The sequence below is a fragment of the Volvox carteri genome (assembly GCF_000143455.1).
Source record: "Volvox carteri f. nagariensis unplaced genomic scaffold VOLCAscaffold_15, whole genome shotgun sequence".
Classification (NCBI taxonomy): domain Eukaryota; kingdom Viridiplantae; phylum Chlorophyta; class Chlorophyceae; order Chlamydomonadales; family Volvocaceae; genus Volvox; species Volvox carteri.
In genome coordinates, this window is record NW_003307558.1 from 310,600 (window position 1) to 333,092 (window position 22,493).

The 22,493-nt window shown below is 60.8% G+C and overlaps 5 protein-coding genes across 5 annotated transcripts in view; 4 read left to right on the top strand and 1 right to left on the bottom strand.

Annotated features, from left to right (window-relative positions):
* VOLCADRAFT_89989 (uncharacterized protein) overlaps positions 1–1,671 on the top strand; it is a gene marked incomplete at both ends in the record, with an annotated part of 10,019 nt that extends 8,348 nt beyond the window's left edge. The window contains one exon of the mRNA XM_002949545.1: positions 1,630–1,671. Coding sequence (XP_002949591.1) covers positions 1,630–1,671 — 42 coding nt within the window. The remainder of the gene's footprint in view (positions 1–1,629) is intronic.
* Positions 1,672–4,967: 3,296 nt separating this feature from the next.
* On the top strand, positions 4,968–8,086 carry VOLCADRAFT_89990 (uncharacterized protein; the record flags this gene model as incomplete). The annotated part of the gene is made up of 4 exons (XM_002949546.1): positions 4,968–5,077; positions 6,666–6,729; positions 7,143–7,220; positions 8,030–8,086. 4 exons carry the CDS (start codon positions 4,968–4,970, stop codon positions 8,084–8,086), a joined length of 309 nt encoding a protein of 102 aa, XP_002949592.1.
* A 1,603-nt stretch (positions 8,087–9,689) lies between these two features.
* On the top strand, positions 9,690–12,025 carry VOLCADRAFT_89991 (uncharacterized protein; the record flags this gene model as incomplete). The annotated part of the gene is made up of 3 exons (XM_002949547.1): positions 9,690–9,864; positions 10,369–11,564; positions 11,966–12,025. 3 exons carry the CDS (start codon positions 9,690–9,692, stop codon positions 12,023–12,025), a joined length of 1,431 nt encoding a protein of 476 aa, XP_002949593.1.
* A 4,102-nt stretch (positions 12,026–16,127) lies between these two features.
* Positions 16,128–18,736, bottom strand: VOLCADRAFT_89992 (uncharacterized protein; the record flags this gene model as incomplete). The annotated part of the gene is made up of 8 exons (XM_002949662.1): positions 16,128–16,151; positions 16,785–16,883; positions 16,989–17,081; positions 17,187–17,279; positions 17,385–17,477; positions 17,583–17,675; positions 17,781–17,873; positions 18,725–18,736. The coding sequence occupies 8 exons, from the start codon at positions 18,734–18,736 to the stop codon at positions 16,128–16,130; spliced, it is 600 nt and encodes a 199-aa protein (XP_002949708.1).
* Positions 18,737–20,023: 1,287 nt separating this feature from the next.
* The window catches only part of ttlB (tubulin tyrosine ligase), a gene marked incomplete at both ends in the record, with an annotated part of 14,901 nt that continues 12,431 nt past the window's right edge, over positions 20,024–22,493 (top strand). The window contains 3 exons of the mRNA XM_002949548.1: positions 20,024–20,145; positions 20,572–20,710; positions 20,992–21,206. Of these exons, the coding sequence (XP_002949594.1) occupies positions 20,024–20,145; positions 20,572–20,710; positions 20,992–21,206 (476 nt within the window). The remainder of the gene's footprint in view (positions 20,146–20,571; positions 20,711–20,991; positions 21,207–22,493) is intronic.

A 22,493-nucleotide genomic window follows, 5' to 3' on the forward strand; every position in this document is an offset into this window, starting at 1 on the left:
GGGGAGGGGGGGAGGGGTGGTGGCTGTTGTTTGGGGTCGCCTGGGTTGCGCACTTAGGGTTCGGAAATGTGCATAGGCCAGAAGGGGGAATAGGATCCGGATGGTGATGATGTCAGTGATGGTGGTGGTGATGGTGGTGGTGATGGTGGTGGTGATGGTGGTGATGGTGATTACGGTGGTGATTACGGTGGTGATGGTGGTGATGGTGGGGATGGTGGTGGGGATGGTGGGGATGGTGGTGGGGATGGTGGGGATGGTGATTACGGTGGTGATGGTGATTACGGTGGTGATGGTGGTGGTGGGGATGGTGGTGGGGATGGTGGTGGGGATGGGGGGGATGGTGGTGGTGATTACGGTGGGGAGGAGACAGCAGAACGTGGTGCGCATGGGGGTGAGGGTGGACATATATACATACTTACATGTTTACATACACGCATTGCATAACGTACAAGCATTGCGATGTCTCCTTCCGGGAATTCCGAAACAAACAGATGTTCCTAAACATCTGAAACCCCCTTTCCTCCCTCCTTCAGATCCGGGCGCATTTGGAGGCTCTGGAGCGGCAGCTACGGGAGGAGCATACCCGTAGCCGGGCGGCTGCGGCGGCAGCAGCACGCAGCGGCTTCATGCTGCTGGACCAGCACAACCAGAACATGAACTACCATCACCACCTCCTCAGCCACCAACAGCATCACCATCACCACCATCACCAGCCTCCTCCTCCTCCTCAGCAGCAGCAGCAGCCATACTCCCATTATCATCATCATCATCATCATCATCATCACCAGCAGCAGCAGCAGCAGCAGAGGCTCGAGTCGGAGGTCTTCCTGCTGCCAGGCGGCCGGGTACAGGGCACCGCTGGAGGGGGCGGAAGGGGCGCATCTGGCACCCCACAACGCCACCAACACCAACACCAACACCAACACCAACACCAGCAGCAGCAACACCCGGCCTTGTTACTCCCGCCGGGGTGTCGACCGCTGGTGCGGACAGTGCATGGGGACCTTGTGGACTTCCTGAATCGACCCAGAGGTCCGACGCCGCTGTCCTCAGTACCGCCATTGCCACTGCCGCTGCCACCCGCGCAGCCTCCTTCTCCTTACCCCCCTGCCCAGGCCTACCATCCCCATCTGAATCGCAATTCACAACCTGCGTGCGTGGAGAGCATCGCGCAGCATCAGCAGCACCATACACCGGGCTCGCCTGGGACCCAGGCGGCGTTGCCAACACACCACCACCAGCAGCAGCAGCAGCGGAGGAACCTGCAACCCGAGCCAGCACCCTGCTCGCCCCGCCAGCATTGTGCATCCGTACCGCTAGCCCCGCAGCACCAGCAGCGCAGGGGCCTGCAACAGTATTTGCAGCAGCAGCTGCAGCCGCAGCAGCAACAGCCGCAGCAGCAGCTACCGGTGCTGCAGCGGCAGCAGGTTGTGGTGAGCAGGTCCCTGCCGACCCCGCCCTCTTACATTAGCACACGGACGGGAGCCAGTCCGTTGTAAACTTACGAGCTGGTATGGGCTGGGCGAGGTTGCGGTGTAGCGGGGGAGGAGGAGGGGCTGCTTTGTTACGTTCGTCAGCATGCAAAATGGGGCCCCCGCCCTTGCACTACCCCCCTGGTAACGGACCCAGGTGCTGGCTTCCGTGCTGGGAGGGGGAGTGGTGGTATTATAATACGGTGGAGGACCCAGCTACAGCCCTGCTACTGCTGCCGCCGTCGGCGCCACAGCGCGCGGGGATTTGCATGCCCGTGGTGGCACGGCAGGAGGGGTGCCCGTTGCCTCATTTCCCTGGCCTCTTCCTGGCATTCCTGGCCTCTTGCGAGACACCTCTTGCGAGACACCTCTTGCGAGACACCTCTTGCGAGACACCTCTTGCGAGACACCTCTTGCGAGACACCTCTTGCGAGACAACAAAACCTCCGAGACGAAGGGTTGAGCTAAGGGCCATGCAGCCATGCCGGTGAAAAGGGGTGGGGCGGGTGCGGGGGGGTTGGGGCAGCGGATAGTATTGCGCTGAAGAGCATTGTGCTTTTGGACCCGAATTTGTTGGCGTTCGTGGATTGGGAACTTGGTCTCGAAGCTGTGGTTGGGTGGTTAGTTTCATTCTTCTGGCTGGTCGCGTCAGGTGGCAGCAGGCCGGTGGGGCTGGCAGCGCTTCTGGAGAGGCCGGTCGGGGTTCGGGATGGGGTGTGCTGGGGGAGGGGTGGGGGTGTTACGGGTACCAGAGTACCGCTGCCGCCGCCACGCTTTCCAGGCAAGCAGGTTCTCTGTCGCCCCCTAATTCATATCGTTGTGGAGAACACTATTCCTGCGAAGGCCAGCTCGCAGCAGCTCTGACAGGCGCTGAGAGTGAGCGGAAGAGTGAGTGAGCGCATCGTGCGAGCGGCAAGTGGGTGACCGAATGACAAGAGCCAATTCGATAGAGAGAGGGAGTCGGCGAACGAGTGGCGCGTAAGGCGCTTCACTGTAGACCCCGCTAAGTGGGCGAATGCCGTGACGGGGCTGTACTGCGAATGTCGCGCGAGCGGATAAGAATGTGTGTGCGTGTGTGCGTGTATGTGTGTGTGTGTGTGTGTGTATGTGTGTGTGTGTGTGTGCGTGTATGTGTGTGTGTGTGAGTGTGTGCGCGCATGCGAGTGTGAGTGTGAGAGGGAGGGAGGAAGGGGGAGTTTGCTGTACCGCTTTGAATTGAAATCTGAAGGACGTGTAGAAGAGCTGAGAGCGCGGTTGGGTTGGCGTGTGTGCGCGCGCCTGTCCCCTCCTGCGGGGCGGCGGCCCCAAGTAAGGACTTTGGGACTCCAGACACAACAAAAATCCGACTGGGGGCAACTCCCGGGGTTGGATTGTTTGGGGGAGAGAGTTCGCGGGGGCAATACCCACCCTGGCAAGGTGGTGGGCAATCTGGTGTGATCACTGTTCACCGGAAAGGCCGCGGCTGGCCTTCAGCTGACGGCTTCAAGCTGCTGGTTGAGGAAGGGGGACCGGCAGCAGCGATGTGGGTACTTCCAAGAGCCACTTGGGGGGGTTGGCGAGCCCCAGCTTGCAAAGCATATAAAGCAGGCAGGCAGGCAGGCAGGCAGGCTCCGCAACAAAGCAGGTAGACAAATGGATTTTGTCAGCACTCTCAGAGCTGGGTGTGTACCGGAGAGGGGGGGCCAACGCAGCGGTACACTGTAGGAAGGAGGGGGAGGTCTGGCTGCCCGACAGGCAGCCGCGGGCGGCACCCTGGGGCCGCTACTGCTAAGCGGGGGTGGCCGCAAGCAGCGGAGTCCTGGCAGGTGTTCCTGGGGCGGGCGGACTGTCCCGCGGATATAAATAGATGGGGAAGATGGACAGGAAGGAAGAGAGGATGGGTGGGTGGGTAGGGCCCTGGGCCAGGGCTCTGCGTGCCACTTGAGTGTGGAGCGGGCTTGCGGATGGATTGTTGACGTTCGTGGTGGAGTCGACCGCGGTAAGAGATAAAGATGTGTACGGTTTACGACATACTGCTTTATGATTTTCTTGGGCCAGGTGCCCCTCTGCAGTTGTAGTCGTGGCTGTCGCTCCCGGGTTGACTCCCGGGGATGGAGGGGGCAGTGTCATTCAGTTTTTGCCGCTTGGGGGAGGTTGGGGGGAGGGGGAGTATGTTGCCGCTGCCGGGGTTGGGGCGTCTGTGTGTACGTCTGTGTGTATGTGTATGCGAGCGTGAGAGTTGCTTATGGGCAAGATTGTTTATTTTTGGGAGAGGCCCGACCCGTAGAGGCGACCGGTCCTGTGCGATGGGGGGAACGAACGAACGAACGAAATTTGTGGGGGGTGGGAGGGAAAGGGGAGAGGAGGCTGTGCGAGCCCCGGAAAAAGCGACAAGTCGCGAAGAACCCGATGAAAGAAGATGAACACACGATGAACGAAGAATAACAGCAACAAAATGATTTGTATTTGTCAATCGGGCAATAGAGCCGGTTTGTTGGTACGCCAAAAATGTACCGGTGTTGCCTATCCGTGTTGCGATATTGAATGTGGATGGGATTGGGTGGGATTGGGTGGGATTGGGTTCGCGGATACGGTAGCGCCTGGGGCGCTGGGGGCTGCGTGGTGCAGCTCGTTGTCAAAATTGCTGTCAAAGACTCTCAAATAGAAAGTTGGCTATGATCAGAAGTTGGGCAGGGAAGGGGAGGCGAACCGATGATGACGCGTGATGCACTGGGGCGGCACCCGAGGGGGGGGTAGACATCCGGGGCTCGGTCGGCGGGGTGGCGGCCTCCATGTCTCTCACGGTGGTGGTCATAACACTGAGGATAGCAATCATAGCAACACGAGCTTTTGGAGCCCCGGTGCGGTGCAGTGAGCTCACCAGCGTTTTGTGTGGCACCGTGTAGATGTCGGCGCTGTGCATATTGGTAGCAAAGCGAACTGTGGGTGACTTGTGGTTATGAGCTTCAATGCTACTGTGTGTACATTTTGTGTGCATGTACATATGGTATGTATGTATGTATGTATGCGCGCAATAAGTAAGTATATGTATGTATGTATGTATAAACCCCTATGTATCTATTGGGGAAGGGGGAGGGGGGTGTTGAAGGTGGTGACCATGTCGTCGTCTCTATGTCCATGTCGTGTTGGCCGAGAGGAGGGGAGAGGCTCCGAGACCAACCGAGGCTATGATTGCCACACGGCGCGGTCTTCAGGGCGTGAGAGGAGGTCCCAAGCTAGGGCAGGGTGAGGTGAAAGTGGGAGGACGGGTGCTCTTCGCGAGACCCAACTGAGTACGGAATGACGTACACACGTAGCACGGAATGAGGTCCAGGTGGTAATGCACCCGGCACCATCTCCTCTCACGATGCGCTTTCTTTCCGACTGTGATGGAGTGGGGGTGGGGGTGGGGGTGGGGGGTGAAGGCTATATAGCACGGGTTGGGAGTTGTGCGAGTGTCTATGTGCGTGTAGGTACGTATGTATGTATGCATGTATGTATGTGCGTGTGTGTAGAATGGGGGCCCCCGCAAGCTCGGCCCGCCATAGAGCCGCTCTTGCTTTAGCGGGCGGCGGCCGATCTGCCCCAGTGGGAGTGAGGTCCGTGTACAAGATCCGAGTGGTGAGGTGAGGTGAGGTGAGGTGAGGTGAGGTGAGGTGGGTTTAGGGAGCTCGTACGTTCTTGTCAAGTGTCGACCTTCACCAATGCTCTCTCATACACACGCGCGCGCGTATGATGTATGTTGTGATGTGTGCTTTGGTAAAGGTTGACACTTCACAAGAGGAGAGTGTGTACATGTATACATACGTACATTCACACGCCAACAGACACAGACACACCTGCGTTGCAGCCTTCTGGGCGTATTCGCCTTCTTCGGGTATTGCGCCGTATCGACAGGCCCATGCACATGCACATTTCCTTCAACTCCCTTATCGCGGCCCCAGCCTTTGAAATAAATCACACACACACACACACAGACACACAGACACACACACACACACACGCACACACACACACACACACACAGGCACACACACACACAGACACACACACACACGCACACACACACACACACGCACACACACACACACACAGACACACACACGCACGCACACACACACACACAGACACACACACACACGCACTCACAGACACACACACAGACACACACACACACACACGCACGCACACACACACACACAGACACACACACACACAGACACACACACACACAGACACACACACAGACACACACACACACAGACACACACACACACACACACATGTGCGACCCACCCACTCAGCTGTTGGCGAACTCTCGCACGCACTGGCTGTATCTCAGGGTTTCGGTGTTCTCCCCCTTTGTCGCATCATGCGCTCGCTGCGTTGACTTGTGCCGTTGCAGATTGTTTACGTATCTTATCCCTGACAGGCGCTGGGCTGAGCCTAAGTCTAGTACAAGGTTTGGTGCCCGCCTCAGGCCGCATGCCCCCTACTAGCGACGTAAGCTTGTAGCACGCATTTCGTACACGTACATATTTCGTAGTTTTCGCATGATTCCCCAGCCCGGGGTAAAACGATATGTAAGGATTTCAGCAATTGTGGTGGTGATGGTGCTGGTGGTCATGCTGGTGATGGTGATGGTGGTGATGGGATGGGTCTGGAAGGAGAGATAGTCGTGGCGTTGGTGGTCGTGGCGGCTTTGGGGCCAGCTGCATGGAGGGTGGGTTTGCGAGTGGTATACAGCATTCGCCCCCCCCCCGCCCAATTCCTGAACCGGTACCGGAACGATAGGGTCCCCCCCGGGCGGCCGTGGACAGAAACAGCAGCTGTGAGGGCAGGCCCGACCCCCCGGGGTGCCGCGGGGGGTTGGGGCCCCCGCATGGCCGTGAAGATGAGGAGGACAACGGCAGGAGGGGCGCGGACGGGTGAGGGAGGCGTTTCCTTAGAGCAGTCGGCCTCCATGGCGGCGGAGAGGAGACCTCCGGGGGGTGGGGTGAGGTAGTCGGCAGGAATAGGTACACGGGTGTGGGGGTGAAGGTCGCCGGGGGCTCCCAGGCGTGAGGTCACCGCTTTTCGAGCCTCTGAGTGCCTCTGCGGCCCCCTCTTCCCCCCCCCACACACACACATGCACACATGCACACAACCAAAGGGCGAGAAGGGGCTATCGTCGACGGCCTTGTTTTCCGTCCTCTTTTCCGTCACTCCGCCTAGGGGCCCATGTCTTGCGGTGCGGCATGGGGGCACGCCCGGTAGGTGGGCTACTACCGGTGTGCAGGTGGGCATTGCGGGGTGAGTGGAAAAGGGTAATGGGCACCCGGAAACGCCCTCCCTTTGCTTTCTGGATGAAAGTCACCTCACGCTGAGCATTTGTGTGTGTGTGTGTGCGTGCGTGCATGTGGGTGTCTTAAGTGTGCATCTGTTCGTGCGTATATACGTGTGCGTGTGGTTCAAACTGCAGCACCGCGGCGCCTGCAATAGTAACAGTAGCAGTAGCAGTAACAGTAGCAGCAGCAGCAGCTGCTAAGAAGGGCAGTTTGTTGGCCTCTACCGACCCCTGACATTGAGAGCGACGGCAAGGGGGGGAACGGTGGGTCTGCTGGAGGGAAGGCCAGGTCAGGTTTTGGCCTTGATGGTTCGGAGCCGCTCAGCCCTTGACCGCGTGGAGACGGTCACCGTCCGCCCTGACAGCGTCATCCGAACAAGGGTCCCACCTGGTCACCTCTGCGCATGTGGGCGAGTCTTGAGTGTTATGCCAGGTTGCCTCCGGTGCGTAAAACCAACCACGTCATGCCACGTTATGATGAAAGGATTGCAATTTAAACATCCTCACTTCAGTTGCAAAGTACCGCTGAGGTGCCGCTGAGCATACATGCATATACAGGCATGCATACATACTTACATACATAACAAACAAACATCATGCATCTCATGAGGACGAGGGCGGGTTGTTGATGGCTGCTGATACGCATTAGAAATGAAAAACGAACGAAGAAAGATCATTCGTCGGCGAAATTGGTTATTGGGGATTTTTAAAATTCCCGGTTTGACTCCGCTTGGTGGCTGTACAGGGGGGTTCTCGTGGGTGGTTATTTTTCAGATGCGCCCTCGAGATGTCGCTGTGCGACCGGCTGAAGCAACACGGCATAAGAAGTGCGGCACGATAGGGAGGGAGGGAACGGGGGGGGGCAGAGGGAGGGGGCCGCAGGTGGTTGTGGTTATGGTCCCAGTGCCGCGTCAGTTACCGCCGGATGACGATAAGGGATGAAACGGGTTACGATGCGGGCAGCGGAATATCCCTGTTGTTGAGACCCTAGGGGGTTGGGTGGTTGGTGGGGATTTTTGTTTGTTTTGGGGCATGTGTATGTGTTTGCATGTATGTATGTTTGTGAAGGTTACAAGTGTCTGACCGGGCCTGACGACACTGGCCACAGGGGCTGCTGCCCAGCAAGACGGAAAGACCGCCTAAGCGCTCTCCCGCGGACGGGAGAGGGGCGTGAGGGGGGCCTCTGCCCCCTCCTAAGCACCCGAGAGCCGCAGGTCCGCTAGCTCCGCTCGCCTGTGTGTGTGCGTCACAGGCCCGCTGGGCCCGCTGCGTTAATTACAAGTGCCAGGTTTTCAGTTGGAGCGTTTGAAGACGGTTTGGAGTATGGCCTGAGGAAATGTATTTTTCGTGACGCGGTTCAGAAACGATGAACTGCGCTCTCAAGTACGCTTATGGTGTTGTTATTGTTCTATCATGAGATGAGATTGCGCAAATCGGAAGATGTCAGGCGATGATGATGATGATGATGATGATGATGATGATGATGATGATGATGATGATGATGATGATGATGATGATGTTTGACCACGACCGTGGTGCTGCTTATGAAGTTGATGATGGTGACGACGATGGTTGTTATGACGAATGCGATGATGACGATGGTGGCGAACTGCTGTTGCTGCGGTTGTTCCCACTGCTGCTGGTTGCGGGAAAAGTTGCGATAAAGTGTTAACACAGCTCATAGGCAGCAGCAGCCAGGTAGGCAGGCGGGTAGGAAGACGGATGGCCGAAAGCTCTGATTTATGACTTTGTCGTCCTTTATTTACATACTTTTAATAATTTACATACTCTGTGACTTAATTTCTGTCTCGGTCGCCGCTGGTTGCCACAGCTTCATCCTCTTGCTTCATCTAGCTTCTCGTCGGGAGCGAGCGGCGGCGTTTCTGTTTGGGGAGTGTGAGGTGTTGGGGCCGGGGTTGGTGGGGAGGCCAAGGCGGAATGACCGCGTTATCAATTTGGGGGCATATGTTGTGTTGTGTTGGGTGGCGAGCAATCGATTCAATTATCATCATCGCAGAAGTGGGTTTTACGGACGTTCATAAGAGGTCTTAGGCCCTGGGAGGATGGCAGCTGCGCCGTACAGGGCAGGTTGATACCCACACGCCGCATGGGCGATCTTCTCGGTTGGGTCCGGTCGGATCGGGTTGACCGGGTCCAAAGTCTCCCCAAAACTGGGGGCCCGGATCCATCCGCGGGAAGGAAAGCGCTCCAGGGAAAACGAAATGGCGAGAAGAAGCTGGTTGAACTTGGGGAAGAGAGTTCCTTGGAGCTGGGAGGGATGGGAGTCTTCGAGCCCACTCCGCGCCTTTACTGGTGGTGGAAGCAAAGCAACAAAAGCAGATGAGCGCGACAGCAAAAAACGATGCGGAAAAACGGACGCGAATAGAGGTGACATATGAGCCGTATGAGCGTGCAGGCGAGCGCTCAAGGAAGAGTGAGCTTACAGAAGTATTTAGTCAGAGTTCAATAGTCCTTTGGCAGAGCTTCCATGTGTTGGTTCAGAACCAGAGCTTGTCTTTTCTTTGGAAGGCTCTTTTAAAGGCCACAGATCGGGAAATGAGCAACAACCCTTCGCGAGGTTTGGCGTATCGGACATCGGCATTTTTACACTTTTTTGTTTCTTGCCTTGCAGAATGTGCGGAAATGGCGCGATGCGAAGTGATTAAAGACCCAAGGGTCCTTCAATGTCACGTTGTTTGCGCGCGTATGCATCCACCGACCTGCATGAAGCATGCCTAAACGATATCACATAAATGTAAATGTTTCCAGAAATGTTTTAATCCAGATTCCAACCGAGTCAACCGCATACTGCACCGTGCTTGCGCCTCGGAAGTCAGCGCATCATAGACCATGGACATAGCAGCCAGCTCAGCTTCCGCAGCTGCGGGCGCCGCATCAATCCAATCCCATTAATGATCCCAATCCAGCTAACCCTCAAGCTTTTGCTCCGGCTCCAGCTCCGCCCTCTGGCACTTGTGCTGCCTGCCCTGCTTTTACTGGAGCTATTTTTCCTTGGTGGTGGCCCAGCGCTGGCCGCGTGGACGCCGCTGAGAGGGCATTTGGCAATGGGAAATTTCTTCCCTGAAGGTTCGCCCCAAGGGAAAACGTCATCTGGGCCGGCAGGAAAGCTGCTCGTTGGATTTGCAGCCAGCGCCGGCGGAGCGGCCTCTCCCAGGTTACCCGGGTACGGGTCGCCTGCAGAAGCAACAGCCACCAAGCCGCAACGGGCACCCCGCCTTGTTGCGTACAAGAGCGAACAGCTGTTGAGGTTCCTGGCGGCTTTCATTGACGCAGCAGCAGCAGCAGCAGCGGCGGCTGAGCCGGCCAGAGGTTGTGCTGGCGGCGGCGGCGGCTGCAGTAGCAACGGCGCCAGCTGTAGCGTGCCACCACCGCTGCTGCGCTTTGAGGTCGTTATTGCGAGTGACATGTACTTCAGCTATGCTTCTGTCGCCGACGGTACGGCATACACGGCATGCCGTACAAGCACCTCTCCAAGGCGCGCCTCCGCCAACTATGGCAGTGACAGCTGCAGCAGCAGGAGCAGCAGCAGCAGCGGCGGTAACAGCAGTACTGAACAGCACCCCCTCGGAGGCTGGTCCGGCGCCGGCCGGGGCTTTTGGCGCGCCAGCGGCGGCGAAGGTGCTGGCGGCAATTACCAGGAGCGTTGCGTGTCGAGCTCGGCCAGCGGTGTCGACCCCGGCAAACCCCCCGGCCCCCGCCTGAGTAACAGCAGTAATAGCAACAATAGCCCAGGCATGGGGCCTGGTAACAACGGAATTCGGTTGAAACGCAGTGTCGGCGAAGGCGGCAACATCCGCATCGCACTGTCCGGGCGGCCGCTGGCGGTGGCGGAAACCCAGGCGCCATGCGGTTCCTCATCGGGCTCCGGAGCCGTGAAGAACCAGACCGCCGGCGGCGGCGGACATGGCAGCGATGCCATGTCGTACACCGCCGCCGTGGCCTGGCGGCAGCCGCATCTGGACCTTGACGGCCTGCGCGCGGTCCTGCGCGCCTTGGCGACCAGCAGTACGACGTTCACGATACTGCTCCGGAATCTAGACATCACGGACGGTGGCACCGTCGTACGGGGCCTTCCATGGCGCGACACGGCCGGCGATGCCGCTGTCGCCGGCGCCACCACGCCCTCCACACGCTTCATCGTCGAGCGCTGCGTGTTGCACTTAATGCAATGCGACCCAGGCGGTCTGGCGGCCGCCGGCATACAGGTGCCGTTCCGCGTAGCGGCGATGGGAACGGCAGCAGCGTCAGCGACGTTACCGACACCGCGTCGTCCGGCTCCGCCGTCGCCATCCAAGTTTCTTCTTCAGGACACGGGTGTCGCGAGCAGTGACACTGACGAGATGGATGCGACACTAGTAGACATCGGGCAATGGTGCGACCGTGATTCCCAGGTTTTGGCAACGGCCACCGGCGCCAGCTTTGGCTCGGCGGCGCCGGATGGCCCCATGCTACTACTCCTACTCAACCTTACCGCAGCTGTGGCTACCGACGGCGGCGGCGGCGGCGGCGGCGACGCCACGGCGACGCTACAGGACCCGCCAGCCCGTCACCAAGGTTTTGCTTTCCTGCCCCGTTGCCCCGTACCTCCCGCCACATCATCGTGCGGCGGCGGCAGCGGAGCCGCCTCGGATACTGCAGCACGTCGTTCCACTGGACCGCCCGCTGCGGCCGCGGGGTCCTCCCGTGACCCACGGGTCAGCTGCCGGGGCCCAGCCGCCATCCTGCAAGACATGAGGACATGGCTGCGGCCGCCTGTGCTTCGTGAGGTGAGTGAGCCGCCGACCGGACGGTTTTACGTGCGTAACGGCAACTGGAGGATCCCTCTTCTTTACCGGGGCGGCACAGTTCTTCCGGGGCGGGCGAAAGGGGGATTGGGGCCTTGCGTGGTGAGGGGCAAGGGGGGTGTGGAGGGGGGCGAAGGGGGAAAACACACAGGGGCAGGAATGTACTTCAGCTACCCCCCTTTTTACCTACCTGCCTACCTACCTACCTACATATGCCAGGCTCCAGCCGGCGTACGATTTGTTGTTTTGCTTATTGCCAATGTTGCGCGGACAGATGACAACCAGTATGCATGTATGTATTTATGTATTTATGTAAGGCGCGGCAACATCTTACTGCACAATTCCGGGCCAGTCGTGAATGATCATCGTTCCCCGTCCCTTAGGGGGTTGGATGCGCAATCGTAGTTGCCAGGGCGGGCTATTCACCTCGGATGCCGCAGTAGCGGTGGTGATGGTGATGGTGGGTGCTAGAGCCGGCTGACAGGGGCGCGAGACGGAGCAGCATGCCTCTAAATTGTATCGCTAAACACCGGGGAAGGGGACTCGGCCGGAGCTGCCAGGTTGGACAGTGGGCACGGGAGAAGCTTTTCCATATGATTAAAATAATGTATAAATCTCTGCATGGAAATACGAATTTGGGACGACAGGGCTACTTGGCGCCCTTCGGCGTTTTGTTTCCCAACGAGGCGGTGGCCGTGGTGCGGGAGTCCATCACTGTGTGCGACCAAGTCGCCTCCGGGCCCGCCTTCTACGCGACAGGAGCTGGCGGAAGAGGAAGAGGAAGACGACCATTTCCCATATTGCAGCAGCAGCAGCAGCAGCAACAGGAGGGGGAGGGGGAGGAAGAGGAGGAGCAGGCACATAAGCGGTGTCAGCAAGAGCGACAACGATGTGCGCCTACCATACAGAAGCAACCTAGCGTAGTGTCCGTACGCCATCCATCGCTGCTGCCGCCGCCGTCGCCGCCTGGTCAGGCAGTCAGGTCGGCACCATCAGCTTCACAGGCGCCGCCGGCGTTGTTGCCATCACCGTTGCCGTCCCCATCGCCGTCGCAGCAGCCGTTGCCGTCTCCGCCGTCATTGGCGGCGTCATCGCCGCTACTGTCGCCGTCACGGTCGCCAGCTCCCTCGCAAGCACCGCCTCCACCATCGCCCGGAGCGATGCCGGTGGTAGTGACGCCAGTCGCTACAACGTCGGTCGTTGTGGCGCCGCGGTTGCCACCAAAAGTAACGCCGCTGCCGCCATTGCCGTCACCGTCTTCGCCATCGCCGCCGCCGTCGCCGTTACCGCCATTGCCATTGCGGTTGCCGCTGTTACCGCCGCCTTCGCCGCCGCTGCCATCGCCATCGCCGCAGCCGCTGCCATCGCCATCGCCGCCGCCATTGTCGTCGCCATCGCCGCCGCCATTGCCGTCGCCATCGCCGCCGCCATTGCCGTCGCCATCGCCGCCGCCATTGCCGTGGCCATCGCCGCCGCCATTGCCATGGCCATCGCCGCCGCCATTGCCATCGCCAGTGCCGCCGCCAGTGCCGTCGCCATCGCCGCCGCCAGTGCCGTCGCCGTCGCCGCCACTGACATCACCGTCGGCGCCCCCACGGCCATCGCCGCCGCTGCCACTGCCGCCGTCGTCGCCGCAATTGCCGCTGCCACAGTTGCCACTGCCACCGCCATCGCGGCCACTGCAGCCGCCGTCACTGCCACTGCTGTTGCCGCTGCCGCCGCCGTCGCTTCCACTGCCGCCGCCATCGCGACTACTGCCACCTCCGTCGCCAGCATCGCCGCCGCCATTGCCGTCTCCAATGCCGCCGCCACTGCCGTCGCCATCGCCGGCCCCATCGCCGCGATCGCCGTCGCCATTGCCGTCGCCATCGCCGCTGCCATTGCCGTCGCCATTGCCGTCGCCATCGCTGCTGCCATTGCCGTTGCCATTGCCGTCGCCGTCGCCGCTGCCATTGCCGTCGCCGTCGCCGCGATTGCCGTCGCCATCACCTCCGCGATTGACGTCGCCATCACCTCCGCGATTGTCGTCACCATCACCGCCGCCATTGCCGTCGCCATCGGCGCGGCCATCGCCGTCGTCATCGTCGCCGCCATTGCCGTCGCCGTCACCGCTGCCATTGGGGTCACCAGCGCCCCCGCCGTTTCCACTAATTTTGCCGTTGCTGCCCTTGCCGTCGTCGCCGTCGCTAGCACTGCCGTCGCCATCGCCTCCATTGCCGTCGCCGTCCCCGCCGATGCTGTCTCTATCGCCGTTATTGCCGTCGCCATCGTCGCCATTGCCATCGCCATCGCCATCGCCATTGCCACGACTGCCATTTCTATCACCAGCGCCATTGCCATCGCCATTACCGCCGCCATCGCCGTCTCCGTCGCCGCTGCCATTGCCGTCGCCACCACCGCCGCCATCGCCATCATCGCCGCCCGCGTTGCCACTTCTGCCGTTGCTGCCATTGCAGCCGTTGCCCCTGTCGCCGCCGTCTGCGACACTTCCACCGCTGTCACCGACGCTGCAGCCGCCGTCGCCTACACTGCCGTCGGCGTTGCTGCCGTTGCCGTCTCTGTCGCCGCCGCTGCTGCCGCCGTCGCTGCCATTGCCATCGCCGTCACCGCAGTTTCTGTTGCTGTCGCCGCCATTGCCGTTACCGTCGCCCCAGTTGCCGTTGCCGGCGCTGTCATTGCCGTCGCCACCGTTGCCGCTGCCACCGCTGCCGCCGGCGCATCTGCCGTCGGCGTTGCCGCCGCTGCTATCGCCGTCGCCGCCATTGCCGTTGCCGCCGTCTGCACGATCTCCGTTGACGTTGCCGTCACTGCCCTCATCGCCGTCGCTGCCATCGGCGCTGCCAAAGCAGTCGGCCACGCCACCGGCGCCGTCACTGCAGCCATGGCCGTCGCAAGCACCGTCGCCGTCGCCATTGCAGCGGTTGACGACGCCATCGACCACGGTGGCCACAATTCAAGCCAGGGAATTCTTACAAGGTGCAGTGTCGCTGCTACCACAGACGGGCGCTGCGACAGCACCAGCAGTAGCGGCGGCACCTACTGCGAGTCCAGCAGTACGGCCACCGGCACCGTCGTGTGGACCAGGAGGGCCCGGAGCAATGCCGGTGGTTGTAGTGACACCAGTCGCTACCGCGCCATTCGTTGTGGCGCCGCCATTGCCGCCAAAATTAACGCCGCTGCCGTCATTACTTGCATCGCCATCGCCGCCAGTGCCGTCACCGTCGCCGCCATTGCCGGTGCCGCTGTCGCCTTGGCCGCCATTGCCATCACCGTCGCCACGATTGCCCCCGACGTCGCCATCGCGGCCATTGCCGTCGCAGCCATTGCCGTCGCCATCGCCGCCACTGCCGCCACTGCCGCCACCCGCACGGCCCCTGCCGTTGCCGCCCTCACTGCTAGAGCAGCCGCTGCCCATGCCATCGCCACCGAGGCCGTTGCCACCGCTTTCGCCGCCCGTGCCATCATCAGCGCCGCTATTGCCGCCGCCACCGCTGCCGCCGACGCGGCCGCTGCTGCCACTGCTGCTGCCGCCACCGTCGCTGCCACTGCCGCCACCGTCGCTGCCACTGCCGCCACCGTCGCTGCCACTGCCGCCACCGTCGCTGCCACTGCCGCCACCGTCGCTGCCACTGCTGCCACCGTCGCTGCCACTGCCGCCACCGTCGCTGCCACTGCCGCCACCGTCGCTGCCACTGCCGCCACCGTCGCTGCGAATGGCGCCACCGTCGCTGCCACTGCCGCCGCCGTCGCTGCCACTGCCGCCGCCGTCGCTGCCACTGCCGCCGCCGTCGCTGCCACTGCCGCCGCCATCGCTTCCACTGTCGCCGCCGTCGCTGCAATCACCGAGACCTTTGCCCTTACCGCCGCTTTCGCCCGCCCCGCCGGCACCGCCGTCTCCGCCGTCATCACAGACGCCGTCGCCGTCTCTGTTGCTGCTGCCGTCGCCGCCGCCACCGTCACCACCGTCGCCATCGCCAACATTGCCGCTGCCACCGTCGCCATCACCGATGTTGCTGCCGTCGCTGTCGCTGCATCCATCAACGTCGCCGCCGTTGCCGTTGCCATTGCCATCGCCGTTGCCGTTGCGTTTGCCGTTGCCATTGCCGTCGCCGTCGCCGTTGCCATCGCCGTCACCATCGCCGTTGCCATCGCCGTTGCCATCGCCGTCGCCGTCGCCGTCGCCGTCGCGATCACCGTCGCCGTTGCCGTGGCCGTCGCCGTCGCCGTCGCCGTCGCCGTCGCCGTTGCCGTCGCCGTCGCCGTCGCCGTCGCCGTCGCCGTCGCCGTCGCCGTCGCCGTCGCCGTCGCCGTCGCCGTCGCCGTCGCCGTCGCCGTCGCCGTCGCCGTCGCCGTCGCCGTCGCCGTCGCCGTCGCCGTTGCAGTCCAACCCGCCGTCTCCCTCGCCGTCGCCGTCGCCCTTGCCGTCGCGCTTGCCGCCGCCGTCGCAGTCGCAGTCGCCGTCACCGTCGCAGTCGCCCTTGCCGTCGCCCTTGCCGCCGCCGTCGCTGTCGCCCTTGCGCAGGCAAATCGCACCACTAGTGGTGTCTACGCTACCATGGACTGGGGCTCCTGCGGTACGAGCAGCATTGGCGGTGCCAACCGCCACGGTGATGACCCCAACCATGCAAATTATCACACGAACCGTGCCGATGCTACTGCCGACTGGGCCTAACGTGATACCGGCAGCGACAGCAGCTGCGAGGCCAGTGGTGCTACAGCCGGCAGCACGACGTGGGGCAGGAGGCCCCGGAGCAGCTCCTGCAATACTGGTGTCGCCAATGTCACCGGAGGCATTGCCGCCACCACCGCCAGAGACAACGCTGCCCCCGCCACTGCCATCATCAACGTTGCCGTCGCCGCCATCGCTACCGTTGCTGCCGTCGGTGCCGTTGCTGCCGTTGCTGCCGTTCCCGCCGCATCTGCCGTCGCTGCCGTCGCCACTGTTGCCGCAATCGCCACCGTCGCTGCCATCGCTGCCGTCGTCGCCGTCGCCACCGTCTCCTCCGTCAGTACCATCGCCGCCGTCGTTGCCGTCGTCATCGCCGCTGTCGCCACGATCTCCGTCGTCGCCATCGCCACCATCCCCTCCGTCAGTACCATCGCAGCCGTCGTTGCCGTCGTCATCGCCGCTGTCGCCACGATCTCCGTCGTCGCCGTCGCCGGCATCGTCGCCATCGCTGCCACGGCCACTGCGGCCGTCACCTGCACCGGCGGCGGTGGTAGCGGCGGGCGTGGCTCCGACGCCGCCCCGGATTGTAATAGCGCCGGTGGCGGCAGCGCCGCGGCCATTGCCGCCGTCGCCTGCACCGGCGGCGGTGGTAGCGGCGGGCGTGGCTCCGACGCCGCCCCGGATTGTAATAGCGCCGGTGGCGGCAGCGCCGTTGCCATCTCCGCCGTCGCCTGCACCGGCGGCGGTGGTAGCGGCGGGCGTGGCACCGACGCCGCCCCGGATTGTAATAGCGCCGGTGGCGGCAGCGCCGTTGCCATCTCCGCCGTCGCCTGCACCGGCGGCGGTGGTAGCGGCGGGCGTGGCACCGACGCCGCCCCGGATTGTAATAGCGCCGGTGGCGGCAGCGCCGTTGCCATCTCCGCCGTCGCCTGCACCGGCGGCGGTGGTAGCGGCGGGCGTGGCACCGACGCCGCCCCGGATTGGAATAGCGCCGGTGGCGGCAGCGCCGTTGCCATCTCCGCCGTCGCCTGCACCGGCGGCGGTGGTAGCGGCGGGCGTGGCACCGACGCCGCCCCGGATTGTAATAGCGCCGGTGGCGGCAGCGCCGTTGCCATCTCCGCCGTCGCCTGCACCGGCGGCGGTGGTAGCGGCGGGCGTGGCACCGACGCCGCCCCGGATTGTAATAGCGCCGGTGGCGGCAGCGCCGTTGCCATCTCCGCCGTCGCCTGCACCGGCGGCGGTGGTAGCGGCGGGCGTGGCACCGACGCCGCCCCGGATTGTAATAGCGCCGGTGGCGGCAGCGCCGTTGCCATCTCCGCCGTCGCCTGCACCGGCGGCGGTGGTAGCGGCGGGCGTGGCACCGACGCCGCCCCGGATTGTAATAGCGCCGGTGGCGGCAGCGCCGTTGCCATTTCCGCCGTCGCCTGCACCGGCGGCGGTGGTAGCGGCGGGCGTGGCACCGACGCCGCCCCGGATTGTAATAGCGCCGGTGGCGGCAGCGCCGTCGCCATCTCCGCCGTCGCCTGCACCGGCGGCGGTGGTAGCGGCGGGCGTGGCACCGACGCCGCCCCGGATTGGAATAGCGCCGGTGGCGGCAGCGCCGTTGCCATTTCCGCCGTCGCCTGCACCGGCGGCGGTGGTAGCGGCGGGCGTGGCACCGACGCCGCCCCGGATTGTAACACCGCCGCTGCCGGCAGCGCCGTCGCCATCTCCGCAGTCGTCTGCACCGGCAGCAGGGGCAGCAGCATCAGCAGCGGTACCTTCCAGGGTGTCGCAAGTAAATGCGCCGCCGGGGATTCAGCAGCAACCCATCCCTGGCCTGTCGCCATCGCCTCCAGCACCGGCGCCCGCTGAGGCTGTGGAAGGACGCGCTGTGCAACCCCATGCTTCCACGCAACGCAGCAGCAATGAGAAGGTCGTGGGCCTCGCTGTGGGTTTATCGATGGCAGGTATGTTCGTGGGGTGGGTTGCTTTGACTAATCCAGGGGAAGGGGTCCATGTGCCGTGTGGCTGGCTTTCGCAACTGGCCAGGGCGTCCCAGCTAGGCAGGCAGCATACACTTGGCTTAGCTTGGCTTCGACAAATTTTTTTGCCGTCGGTCGTACGGTGTAATCAACTTTCAATATATATAGTCCATGGCCTCCCGGCTTTGGCGGACCCCCCGCACTCGTGCGGCACTTGTAACTTGTAACTTGTATAATACGCGGTCCTACTGTTGAGTAAAAAAATCACCATAGATGTGCATTGGTGATTTGGGCGCATCCATAACTGACATTCTATCATGACCCACCATCGGCAGCGTGAGTAATGTCTGTAAAGGCCTTTACCCTCGGTTGATCGGCTGCGCAGCTCTTTCTTCATAGCGCTGAGCCGTTCACGAGCCTCATATCTCTTTCGCCTTTTACTAAAGAGATCAGCGAGCACGGCTCTTTCAGGCGCATATCAACAATCTTTGTAAGGCTTTTGCCTTCACCCAAGTAACCATAATGAAAATGTTTATAATAAAATTTGAATCCCTTTTATGTTCTTGTGTATGCACTGTATCAGGATTTCTTGGAATTCTTGCAACAGCAATTTGGCTCTCACGGAGGCAGAGGCTCCTGGAACGCGCAATGAGATTTACTTTGCCTTAAGAGTGTGTTTCCGCTTTAGATAAACGTCATGGATTAGGGCACGGAAGTCCTTGGTCCACGAAAATCCTTCCCATAGTTTCGTTCATAGGGGGTCCAAGGCGAGGTAAGTTTGTCAACAACAAGGACATCCTCGACGTTAATCCTAAGTGGAAACACCACATCATAAAGGAATGTAAAGTATGCGTGCTGTAGGGTAGGACTCGCCCGGGCGGTGTATTGCGAGATTCGTATTGGGGTGCATATTTGAGAACGTCGCCGCATGTGATGGGATCGCAGGGGGAAACCCAGCGCTGTGTGTAGTTATGACGGTTGGTTGGTTACGGAACCGGTGGTGTTTGATACCGTGTCATATATAAGGCTCGAGGGGAAATATGGACTTGATCTGGTGCTGTTGCGGGTCACCGTACGGAAGGACGTATCTAAAAGTCCGATGTCCATGGTGCTGACATCTTGATAGACGGATGGATGGACCCTGCTGTGCCTTGTTGAACCGGGCAAGTGCCCATACCCGGATGTAGAGAATGCTGTTTGCCCGTCGCTGATCTTGCGTGGAAAGCGGTTCAGTGCGAGCGGTGAGCACGCACGGCCTTCGCTGCCACTACGAGCGCAAGTTTCATAATCGTATGCATGTCAGGAGACAAAGACGTACTTAAGAGAGAACTAAAATGCGAAATCTGGAACTATACGGCGAATTGTTGAAAGGATATGCGGCTTGAACGTCCTCCCAAACCGGACTAACGGTCGTGCTGAGTTGTCGTGCTGTGCTCAATAACGTGCGGCCCTTAACAACTTTTGACTGAATCTATAAAGAATTGTGATCCCTCGTAGTGTAATTTATTGACTGGCATACCAGCTTTTAGTCCGTGAGTTCAATTGACCTTCTTAAAGTAGACGAATTACGCTAGACTGTAATTGCAGCATGCAATAGCTTTGCAATGATTACCTAATTAAAATCGTGCGGGTGTTGAAAGGCGGCAAACATAAATGTCCGGTCCGCCAAGAGGAAATGCCACACGGGCCCCGTAAGTTAACACTCTCCGTTCCGTAACAAGTACTGCTGAACATTTGATATGCGATGCCGTCGAAGCACCTGGCAACCGTCCATGTCGCGGCATGTCGCTGTGCAACTTGCTGCCCACAGGGGCCCAATCCGATGGCGATCCTCCCTTAAAAACACCATCTACGATGTGCTCCAGTCAAAAGCTGACTGGGTGGAGACGGACAGCGAGACGGACTGGGACTTCTTTTGGGCAGACAAGGGGTAGGCAGGGACCATTCGCCACGGTTTCGGGACCGTTCAGTGGACTTCATACCCCTGGCCTTTAAAACGCCACCTCCGGACCTTCAAACCTCCACCTGCAGAGCTCCGTATACTCACACATGTGCGAAAACCGGGGCCTATGATACTATGACGCTGTGCTGATGCTGTGGCACGTGCGCTCAACTCCCCCCTCCTTCCCCTCAGCCTATGAAGTCTACCGGGTCCCTAGGCTTTCAATACAACTAGGTGCCGTACCGCCGCCCAATATACTCCTCGCAGTACCGCCGTACTGCCGTATCGCCACCCAATATACTCCTCGCAGTACGTCGTATGCCGCACCTCACGAAAGACACATACGCACATACTCAACAAATGATCCAAATCATGGACTCTCGTGACTCTTTCTGCACGCCCTATCTTTCTCAGCTGGATCCATCACGAGCTTGACAAGATGCATCTGGCGGACTGGCAGCGCATCAACCACTTCCCCAACCACTACGAGCTCACGCGCAAGGACCTGCTCATTAAGAACCTCAAGCGAGCCAAGAAACAGCTGGAGAGGGAGGTGCGTGGCGGGGTTGGGGTGGAGGAAGGAAGCTGGGTTGATGCCGAAGGACCTGCCGAAGGAAAGTAGCTATGGAGCCGAAGGAGGAGGGAGAAGAATAAGAGCACAGGGTTTTAGGGACCGATCCCCGCGACCTGGACTTCAAAAGGCCCCCGGGAACCACCCGCACTAACCCATCCACCCACCCCCGTTCCCCCCGGGAAACAAACCCGTACCTGCCCTCCTCCCCTACACCACGGACTACTCGTGTGGGTTTCTGTCTGTTGCCACCCCCCTGACAGGAGCGGCTGGCGGAGGCTGCCCAGTACAACTTCTTTCCGCTGACCTTCGTGGTGCCGTCGGAGTACCGCATGTTTGTGGAGGAGTTCAAGCGCAGTGGTGGGGTGTGGATCATGAAGCCCATCGGCAAGGCGCAGGGACAGGGCATATTCCTGTTCAACAAACTCAGCCAGGTGAGCGGGTGGGGTCAGTTGGGGGGTCGGCTGGGGGATTGTCGGTTGGGCGGGGTCGGGGGGGTGGGGGCTGGGCGGGGTCGGGGGGGATCAGTTGGGGAGTCAGTTGGGAGTCAGTTGGGAGTCAGTTGGGGAGTCAGTTGGGCGGGGTTCAATGGGGTAAACCCGTGATGGCAAGGGCCGGCTGTGGCGGGAATAGGCGAGGGCGGTGGCGGCCGCAAGCGAGTGGGTGCCCCACGGATTTCCGGGAATGGAAATGGGGGGTAACGGGTTGCTGGTTATGGATGGATGACGCCAGGTGAATGGTTGGTAAAGGGAGTGGCTGCAGGTAATCCGAACGTGAAAGTGCGCAGCGGCTGTGGCGGCTGCGGTACACTGCTTAGGCATAAACTGACATACAGGCATCAAACAGACATTTCTGAACACCCCCCACCCCCCCATACACACACGCACACGCACATTCCCATACATTCGAACGCGCGATATGTCGTGCTGTGCGTGTACTGTGTACTGTGCCCGTGCGATGTTGTTTTGGGGGCGCGAATCGCGAATCGAAAATCTGCGCTAGTAGGTACTCACCACGCTGCACCTGTTCACACCCACCACAAAAGGCCCCTGTTTTGTGCTTCTGTCTGTTTGTGAGTGCGCATGTAAATGCGTATGTATGTATGTGTGTGTATGTATGTATGTATGTATGTATGTATGTATGTATGTATGTATGTATGTATGTATGTATGTATGTATGTATGTATGACGTTGATTACACTGTGGGCTGAAAAGCCGGGGGCCCAGGGCCGAAGCACAGCGCGGGGGGCGGGTGCATACGGCTGGTTAGTCTCATGCACTCCGCCCCCGGGTCAGGCCGCACGGGAAACGACGGCCGGCACGCAACAGCGCTTGTTTGGCGCTCCAACTAGACGGGATCTATGCCCGTTGGTCTCCTAACATAAACGAAGTCGCAACTGGGGGGCTCTTCCTGCCGACCGAACGAACCGAGCATCTCAGAGAGCTCGCTACCAGGACTTGGGCGACCGGGAGCCCGACGAGTCTTCCCGGGCTGGGGAGGTCACCAAGCTCAAAAATCCTCACGCAAAAAAGAGCGCAAAGAGCTCACACCACAAGACGCCAAACAGCCTCCTGAGACTACTACCCTCCTCCGCCTCTCCCTCCCTGGGCTAGTCCAGGGGAGATAGCCCCCGTCGAGGGGGTAACACCGCACAAGTCCGCGCCCTTCCACAGCACTGGGTCTAAATTGAAAAGTACTCAAACGGGAAGACCCTGCGGCAACGCAGGGCGATCAAGCCTCCGGAAACCACAGGGGGGGAGGGTAG